The sequence below is a fragment of the Papaver somniferum genome, chromosome 5, assembly GCF_003573695.1.
Source record: "Papaver somniferum cultivar HN1 chromosome 5, ASM357369v1, whole genome shotgun sequence".
Lineage (NCBI taxonomy): Eukaryota > Viridiplantae > Streptophyta > Magnoliopsida > Ranunculales > Papaveraceae > Papaver > Papaver somniferum.
The window spans coordinates 128,947,919-128,958,268 of NC_039362.1; the positions used below are offsets into that span (position 1 = coordinate 128,947,919).

At 38.6% G+C, this 10,350-nt stretch overlaps 1 protein-coding gene across 1 annotated transcript; it reads left to right on the forward strand.

Annotated features, from left to right (window-relative positions):
- The first annotated feature begins 5,472 nt into the window (after positions 1 to 5,472).
- LOC113282679 (protein SMAX1-LIKE 6-like) lies at positions 5,473 to 10,102 on the forward strand. Its single transcript, XM_026531723.1, has 3 exons — positions 5,473 to 6,903; positions 7,506 to 7,731; positions 8,016 to 10,102. The coding sequence occupies exons 1-3, from the start codon at positions 5,615 to 5,617 to the stop codon at positions 9,891 to 9,893; spliced, it is 3,393 nt and encodes a 1,130-aa protein (XP_026387508.1). The 5' UTR covers positions 5,473 to 5,614; the 3' UTR covers positions 9,894 to 10,102.
- The last annotated feature ends 248 nt before the right edge of the window (positions 10,103 to 10,350 follow it).

A 10,350-nucleotide genomic window follows, 5' to 3' on the forward strand; every position in this document is an offset into this window, starting at 1 on the left:
TAATATTTAATCCGCATCGAGATGATATAAATCAAGGTTCAATCCAAAGGAGAGATGATGTTGCATTCTACTACGATCCCTTGTTGTTCACCCATGGATTTCCAATGTACGATCCACATCGGGTAATGCGACAATTGGGTTACGTCCAAGAAAAACCCCATTTCAATGCTGGGCCGTTCTTTAAAGTGGAGAGGGAAGGGTGCACCACATCCCAAAAAAGTATTGACGTCCGTTACGCTCCAGCACCAGGTAGAGATCATTGGAACGGAAGACGTAACCGTAAAGTCGATACGAGTCTTTTGGACGAGGTGACCAAAGGTCCTGAAGATCATGAGAATTACATACCGTGGTACTTGGGTTGGGCTCGTCTTACTGTGATTAGGGAACAGACTGCTGAACAATTGGCTCGTAAGAGGAAGATGGCAGCGAAAGACCCATCAACAAGTCTTAAGTTCTTTGTAAGTATTTTAGAGTTGATCTTACTGTTTTAAGATTACATTATCGAATCATTCTATTAATTGTTTGTTGTTTAATTGAAAATAGAAGGAGCATTTGAAGAGCCTTGTGAAGGTGATGTGTTGCGCACGAGAAAGAGGAGAGCGTTTGTCGATTGAAGAGTAAACCAAACACATTGACTATGCTAGCAATATCGACAATGAGGATGCCTATGAATTATTCAAGCAAGTTGATGCTGAAGTAAAGAGGGAAGAAAAATCCAGGAGGGAAGCACAAGCCAAGTTGAATGCTGACAAAAAGATGGCTCGTTCCCGTGGTGATGAATGTAATAGTACTGGTGGTGGTCGTGAAAATAATAAACGGGGCCGTGGTCGTGGTCGTGGTGGTGAATGAATGAATTCCTAGTTTATTTCTTTATGTTGTGGTAGACAAATGTTAAGGTTAATGGTTGGACAAATGTTTTTTTAAGGTTTATGGGACATGTTTTCGTATTTTGGATAAAAAAAGTTGGATTTCTATTTGTTGAATGAATGGTTTGTTTATCTATGTAAAGTTTCAATCATTCCGTCGGAATGGTTTTGGTAAGTTACATTGTCGACTAAACTAGGACCTCCAAGGTTGTGAATTGTCAGACTGTCGGCCCTGACAGCAGAAATGATGTAGTTACCAGGGTCGGCAAGGTAAGCAAATTAATACCTAGCTGGTTGTTTTATAGCCGGTAAGGTATTATGTTATCGACCCTTCCGACTATGTGTTGCAGAAAATACCTTCTCCTGATGCCTAAAATCATCATAAGGTCGGCAGGGTTATAAACGATCTTGCCGACTATAAGAAAATCGACACGCTAATGACCAAATACCTTCCCGACTGTTATATAAAAGAAAATGAAGTCCTGATGCCTAAAATCATAATAAGTCGGCAGGGATATAAAATTACGACCTTGCCGACTATACAACTAGGGCTGCACATGGGCGGGTATGGGTGGGTATAAGCTAAAACCAACCTCGCACCCACAGACTGCGGGTTTTTTTTTCATAACCAACCCCGCACCCACAAACAGCGGGCGGGTTTTGTTAACCGCCCGCTACGGGTTGGGCGGGTATGGGTTTAAACGGGTTTAAACCCGCTTTATATTCAAGTATTTAGAGTAACTTCTATTCTCCTTGATTAAGTGAGAAAAAAAAACCAAAACCCCCAAAATATTCATATCTAGGAAGTTCACAGATGAAGATTAAGTGTTGAATCTGTTGATTTTTCGATTGTTGTCGATTTCTGGTGAAGATTCGAAGTTGTTGTTGTCGATTTCTGGTGAAGATTTCTGGTAATTGTCGTTCGTAGGTGAAGAAGAAGAACCGAGGAGGAAGAAGAGGAGAGGCCGAACAGAGAGAAGAGTGTAGAAAGTGAATGAGGGTTATCAGTTATCCTATCTACTAGTATTAGGGTTTCATAATGGACGACTAGGATTAGTTTTATCTAATGATATATAATCTGCGGGTTTTTTGGGCGGGTATGGGCGGGTATTAGCTTAAACCAACCTCGCACCCACAGACAGCGGGTTTTTTTTTTTCATAACCAACCCCGCACCCACAACGGGCGGGTATGGATTAAAAACCCACGGATTTAGCGGGTACGGGTGGGTTTGGGTATCGTGGGCGGGTCTTGTGCAGCCCTATATACAACAGCCGGCACGCTAATGACCAAATACCGTTCCGACTGTTATACAGAAGAAAATGAACTCCTGATGCCTAAAATCAAAATAAGGTCGGCAGGGTAAGAAAATTACGACCCTGCCGACGAGTCCAAAATTCAAATTTTTGCAAGTACAATTACATTGATTGACTACCATAACGGCCAAATTTGGGCACCATCCTATAAATACACTAGTTCTCTCTACAAAACACTACACACCTCTTTGCATATACTCTCCAAAGCTCATATCATGATACACTCCATCTAACTCTCCCAATATCTCTACAAACAACAATGACATCATTTGATTCAAATGAAGATTTGGCAATCACTAAAGCTTGGTACGCGGAAACTCGAGTTAGAAGGCAGTCCTCCGTAAAGGTGGATGTCATAACCTTTTGGACTAGGGTATACAACAAATATAGGCAAGAGTTTGGGAATCCTAATGGAAGAAGTGTTCAAAAAATTCATGATAGGCACCCAGTCATCGAAAATGCGATACTTGCTTATTTAGCTATCCAAAAACCGATTTTCAACACTACCCACTTCAACTTGTCCATTGAACAATTTGTAAGTATTTTCGTGGTTTATTTTACGTGATCCAAGTTGTTTGATCTTCCAACTTAAACCGCACTAACAAAGTAAGTTTGTGTTTGTGTTTTTGTAGCATGAAGTCGTTAACACACGCTACTTGGAGGAAAAGGGGGAAGCATTCGCATTCGATGCATGCTATCAATTCATGGTATCCAAAATCCCGGAGTACGCCCCGAAGATGATGGAGGGTGTATCGTCGTCGGATTCCTCGGATGAGGATTGATGGCTTGAAGTTTTAGTGTAGGTTTTGTGGATAGATCTCTATGTAAACCCTCACGAGACTATAACTCGTCCACTAGGATCGCCTAGGGGTTCAAAGGCTTGATGCACATGCTAAGTGCATTCGTTGTTCCGTCGACAATGAGTTATATTCAATGTAGTAACCAAAATTGCATGAATAAAGTGAATTACATCTTCCCATATTTCTGTTTTCTGTTGGGTATAACTACAAGTCGGCAAGGTTACATTGCCGACTTTTCAATAGCCGACAGTGTTAGAAATTATTCGCATGCCGATTATAAATCAGCCGGCAATGTTAGAAATTATTTGCATGCCGACTATATGATAGCCGGCATTGTAGGAAATGTTTATATGCCGACCATAACATAGATGGCCCAAGATAGTCGGCATATTCTTCATTCATAGACCATTCCGGCCAAAAATAGCCGGCACCTTATTCAAACGTCGGCCTTGCCGGCCAAAGTTAGTAGGCACCTTATTCAATCTTCGACCTTGCCGACTTTTCACATTTGGAGAACCGAAATTTTTGATCGAAATCGAACTCATAAGACAAACAAAAGGTTTAATCTACTGAATTCTTATTTTCAAAATTTTAAACTTTTAGTGTTAATTAAACAAGAGTATATTAGACATTTAGAAAATACATGGTTAAGGGATGGCCTATTTTACTTCTAAATGATCCAGGTTTTGTCTTATTAGGTATACCCCAATCAAGCCTGGTTAAACTGACTATCCGATTATTTTTCTCGTAGTGATTCGCAAGAGGAGTCAGATATTACAAGGAGCCAGAAGGATATCCATCATCAACTTTTAAGAATTGAAAGCTATTTATTGCGGTGCCCACAGCAAGTCATTCAGACAAGAAGTGATAAGAAACGGCCAATGGGTGCGTGTGCGGTGGTTAATGGTTAGATGTTTATTCTTCCCTCCCACTACCACCACTTCACAAGAAAGCAAGTGTTTCAGTATTTACTTTCAAAAAGTCTCTTAGTTGTGTCACGTCAAGGTCAAGGACGTTTGCAACTTGCCATCTTGGTCACTTCTGTTTATAGGTGCCCTGCTACAGACTTGTAGTACAAGCAATACAACTCTTCCTATATTCACATTTATGAAAATTCAAATAAATTCAAATCTATTTTGCATTATCATTTTATTATTTCTAATAATTTATAATTGACCGGAGAAATACGGAAAATTTGATTCTAAATTAGTTTTCGGATAATACTTCAAAAGTTATTTTTCAATTTCTAAAGCACAAATTTTAGAAATTTGTCTGAGAACATGATTTAACTTCTGAAAACAAAAAAATTAATTTTTTACGAAACAAATTGTTTCTATTCATGATTTTTGAGATTGATTTTTGCTTCTCTATTTCTGATATCCACATAGGTTATTAGTTGGACATTGCTACTGATATTTAAACAGGATATTTCGAACCTCAACATTAAACTGAACAATCCGTAACAATTACAGCCTAAAGGAGGCTACATCCTATTAAAAATCGTAGATTTTGTATTATTTTTATATTTATTTATGACTTTGTATACGTTATACCTATAGTGAAGGTAGATTAAAATTGTTCTACATAAAAGTTGTGAGATAACTACAAATATTAATAACAATCCATCATTATCAGTGCTTATCTCCTAACTTTCTCACCAACAAGGTTTGAAAGTGACTTGATTGAGTGCCATTGTTGGACCCATTATTTCATTCATATAAGTGGACACAACTATACCACCAACATTTCCTTCCTTTCTCCTCCGTCTCTCTCCAAAAAAAGACCACAAAAGATGAACCAAATCAAACCAAAAAGATACAAAAACCCTAATCCTACACTTAAAGCAAATCCAAAAACCCTAGCTCCTAGCAGTTTTGAAGATTTCTTAAATGTTTTCGATCAATCAGAAAATGACAAATTTAGAAGATATTTTGCATATCACATTTTTTGAGGTGAGCTATGTGTTATGTCTACGAAATGAAAAAAACTATACATTTATTCAGTAAAAAAATTAATCCGAGTCTAGAAAAATAAAATTTGGGCAGCGTTATTCAACTCCCTATTCTCCATCTCCCTATTCTCTTTTCTATAATCAAAACCCCACAATAGGAGAATGGTGAACCCCATCTGAACCTGAATGCAAATCTCGACATAAATATGTGACTTAGATTATAGAGAGATGAATAGGGAGGTAAAGAATAGGGAGCCAAATAGCATTTTCGATAAAATTTCTTACAAAATTTACAGTTAAAATCTTATTTTTAGTTCGGCTTAAAAATGATAGATAACAAATTATTTATATTGAAATTAAAATTTTCTACACAAAACTAACTGTAATAAATAAATTTTCCGTTCAAAACCAATTACAGTGTCCACGTAAGAGCGTGCAGATACATCGGCCTTATGGGTAGCACTCTTTCTTGTTCATAAAGTGAGATGAGAATCTATGATCAAATGTAGGTCCCAGACCAATCAAACACCAAATACAAATAAAAAACTCTCATTCAAAAACCTTTTTTAATTTAAGACATCTCTGGAAAGGAGCTCCGTTTTTCTCATTTTCTTTTTTAAATAAGTACATATATATAAACAAAAAATACGATTTTTTATTAATTTGTATGGTTGCCGGAGACGATGCCGACGCCGGTGAGTGTAGTTCGGGAGTTTTTAACACCAGAAGCAACACTGGCAGTTGATGAAGCGGTGGTTATTGCAAGAAAAAGAAAGCACGCGCAGACAACTTCTATCCACGCGCTGTCAGCTTTTCTTTCCTTACCTAATTTTCCACTCCTTCGGGATTCAATTTCCAGAGTAAGAAGCTCGATTTATTCATCTCGTCTTCAATTGAAAGCTCTTGAGCTCTGTTTTAATGTCTCTTTAGATCGAATTCCATCCTCAAAATCAAAAAATCAGAAAAATCATGATCATCATGATGATCATGGAGGTGGAGATGGTAGTGGTGGTGGTGGCGGTGGCAGTGGTGGTCATGATGATGATGATGAGCCACCAATTTCAAATTCATTCATGGCAGCAATAAAACGTTCACAAGCAACACAGAAAAGATACCCAGAGAATTTTCATTTGAACCAACAAAATCAAAACACTGTAGTGAAAGTTGAGCTGCAACCATTGATTTTATCAATTCTTGATGATCCTGTAGTTAGTAGAGTTTTTAGTGAAGCTGGGTTCAGAAATTATGATATTAAAGTATCAATTCTTCGTCCGCCACCATCAACAACAACATCTCGGGTTTTTAGTTCTGCCCCATTGTTTCTCTGTAATTTCACTGATAATGATGAGATTAGTAGAAAAGGTTTCAGCTTTCCGTTTTCTTCTGGGTTTTCAAATCCTGGGGGTTTATCAAATTCTGATGATGAAATGGAATTTAAGAGAATTGCGGATGTTCTTTTGAGTAAAGAACAAAGGAATCCATTGCTTGTTGGTGTTTCTGCAAATGATGTTCTTCATAGTTTTGAAGAAATTTGTGGGGGAAGAGGAGGAAATGTTGCTGCTTTGCCTGCTGAATTGACTGGATTGAGATTTATTAGTATTGAGAAAGAAGTGCTGGAATTCATGAATGGAAATGAAAATGAAAATGAGGGTCTGTTGGTGTCGAAATTTCAAGAGTTGGAGAGATTAGTAGTCCAGAGCTGTTCTGGTCCTGGAATTGTGATTAGTTTTGGAGATTTGAAGGGTTTGGTTGATGGAAATTGTGATGGGAGTTTTATAGTTACTGAATTAATGAAGTTGTTGGAACATAATTGGGCGAAAAAATTATGGTTAATGGGTTCAGCTTCTAGTTATGAAACTTACTTGAAGTTGATAAGAACATTTCCATCTGTAGAGAAAGACTGGGATTTGAAGCTTGTACCCATAACATCTATAAGAGCTACTAATGGAGGTGTTTGCGCAAGGCCACACAGGTGTGTGTCACTCAATTTCAACTTCGTTTTATTTTTTCGGATTATATATTGCGTGATTCGACTTTCATTGCAGCATATAAGTAGTTTTTGTTGATCGATGGCAGGATAAGATGCACACTTATATTATTAGATTGTTAGATTCGCGCATGAGATATATTTTATTGTTCCATCTTAAACAAATGAATTGGTTTGTACTTACTAGCTAGTAGATAAGGAGGTTCTTTTGTTTTCCAGCTCGCTATTCTGTATAGTAGTTCCATGGAGTGTAGTTGCTTCAATTTTCTTCTTGTCATGTCGACTGTAACTATCCGTTCACCGTCATCTGATTTCCATACCCTGCCCATGTATAGTATTTGGCTCAAATTATGTGGCCTTCATTAACCTTAAGTGGTTTACGTATTTTGTCCGAGTGCGTATATATAGTCTCTCTTCAGTTGATATTTATTCTGGCCAGATATCTCTTGCTTCTACTTTTGCAGTAATTTTTCTCCCTGAGTAATCTGTTAAGCTTCGGCTGTGTAAACTCACATAGGAATAATAAGTCTCTGTTGTTGGTCATATATGCCCATTTATCTCACAGTTCCGTGCTTGTGTTGTTGCAGTCTCAAGGAATCATTTGTTCCACTGGGTGGGTTTTTCTCCACACCCTCTGATCTGAGGCCACCGGTTAGCAATAATCCTTCCACGTCTTGTTGCAATCTTTGCAATGAGAAATACGAACAGGAACTTTCTTCTATTCTGGAAGGGGGATCCATTGTCTCAGTTTCAGATCATTACAAATCAAGCTTCTCATCCTGGATGCATCCGGACGAGCTAAGCCCAGATAAGGTATGTGTACCTTCACGAAGTTACACCCTGCTCTGCGTTAGTTTATCATGTAAAAAGAAGTTATTTTAGGTTGAAATTTCATTTGTCCTACCAACTGCCTAGTTGCATGACTAGAGATGTTGATCTGTCTTATCCCCATTCACTTAAGGCTCTAGAAACCGACTGTTAACTGAAAAATGATTTACACCGATGCTCGGCTGTAGTGGTGTCCAGAATAATAGAACACGCACGGAGCATTGTGACAATTATTCATGTAAAAACAATGTTCCATCTTTCCAGTGCAGGTCAATGTCGATAGAATGGTATTAAATGCTAAAGTAGTTGGGCTGCAAAAGAAATGGAATGATATCTGCCAACGCCTTGGTCACACATCGCCAACTACCAAAGCCGAAATTTCTCGTGTGGGATCCCAACTTCCTCCACACTTTGTGGGATTTCCAGTTGCTGAGAATAGGAAGGACAATGTGCATCCTTCTCCAAGCAGAAGTTTGTCCGGGAATGTTTCCCCTTCAACCGCATCACCAAAGCTTCCCGCACTAAACCACAATATTCCAATACAGCTAGTTTCTGAAGGTAAGGATGATGACATTCGGCAAAAGCTACAACATGCAAGACCCTTGCGGAGTGAATGTTTTCACATTGAGGGTCTTAGCTCTCCTGCAACTTCTGTGACAACGGATTTAGGTTTGGGAACACTCTATGCTTCTAATCCTATGAAGAAACCAAATAATCCCATATTTCAAGCCCATAAAGAGCGTCTTCAGGAGTTTTCTGGTTGCTCTCCTTTAAGAGTTGATGTAGTTTCTACAAATGCTTCAAGTACTCCATTCCGCCCATCAAGTACACCGATCCACCCTTCTTCGTACTCGAATACGCATTTGAGTGGGAACTTTGACCCAACAGATATCAAGACACTTTGGCAAAGCATCGTCAAAAAAGTTGGTCGACAAAATGAAGTCATATATGATGTAAGTGAAACCATTTCTCATTGCAAAACCGAAAATGGAAGGCGCCGTGGTACAAGCCTGAGAGGAGATATATGGTTCAGTTTCCTTGGTCCTGATAGGGTTGCAAAGAAGAGAATTGCTGAAGCACTCGCAGAGATGATTTGCGGGAGCAAGGAAAATTTAACCGCTGTGGACCTATGCTCTGAAGATGGGATGACTTGTTCTGGCACAATTTTCGGCAGCCAAGAACTTAATGACTATGATCTGAAATTCAGAGGGAAGACGGTTGTTGATTATATTGCCGAGGAAATACGGAAGAAACCTTTTTCGGTTGTGTTTCTTGACAATGTAGACAAAGCAGATCCAATTGCTCAAGATAGCTTGATCCAAGCCATCAGGACTGGTAAATTACATCAATGGAACGGAAGAGAAGTAGCTGTCAATCACACGATTTTCATTGCAACATCAGAAGTCATGGAGGACCGTAAGAAAATTTCTTCGCAAAACGAACATACCAAGTTCCCTGAGCAAAGAATTCTGAAAGCCAAAAGTTGGCAAATGCAGATTTTGATTGGACGTGTTGCTGAGGGCACTGCCATACTGAAATGCTCCAGTGTATCACTCACTTCAGTAACATCTGCCAACAAAAGAAAGTTGATAGGCGTCAATGAAGCCATAAAGCAGCCTGAGATCTTTGAAAGGATAAAAAAAGCGTGCAAAACATCGTCAAGTAACTATTTAGATTTGAATTTACCTGCAGAAGAGGAGACTGAAGAAAATGATGCAAATTGTTCAAATAGTGAGAGTGCATCGGAAATTCCGGAAACATGGTTGGAAGATTTCTTTGATCGAGTGGACAAAAATGTAGTCTTCAATCCATTTGATTTTGATACTCTTGCAGATAAAGTGTTAAAAGAGATAGACAAGACCTTGCGCGATACATTTGACCAGTCCAGTGAAATTTTGCTGGAGATAGATTTAAAGGTCATGGAACAGATGCTTGCAGCTGCTTGGCTGAGTGACGATAAAGCATCCATAGAAATCTGGGTCAGTCAGGTTCTTGGGAGAAGCTTCACTGAAATTCGACAACAATACTTGAATGGCAGAATTACATCTGGGTCTGTTCTGAAGCTGGTTGCTTGTGAAGGTGTTCCGATGAAGGAAGAAGCAGATACTATTCGCCTTCCAGCGACAATTATTCTAAACCTACAATAGTTAGTTATACTATGGAAAATTATTGTTCTTGTAATTATCTACGTAGTAGTAGATGTATAACGTAGCTATTGTAAAAGTTTTGCATTCTAGGCTCTAGTTATTACTTGATGCAGTATTGTTGAACCCCATAGTTTTATTTGGGGTTCATCAGTTAGACAGACTATCCAATAGTGCTGTCTGCATTTCTAATAGTGATTGCAGTTGGGAGATATGGTGGTGTCTGTGACTCTGAGTTATAGTAGTGCTGACCAGACCCTGAATTCATTATGCATGAGATATTTAATGAAAGCAGACTCCTAAGTAGAACCAGACCAGCCATTTAAGCAGCAACTAGTAGAGGCTTATTTTTGTTAGTACAAGAAATGAATCTGTGCATTTCGAGTGCACGAGAATAATGTGTATTCTTTTTGTAGAATTTCCTTTTAGAACCAATGTCGATGAGCACGCCTTACATGAT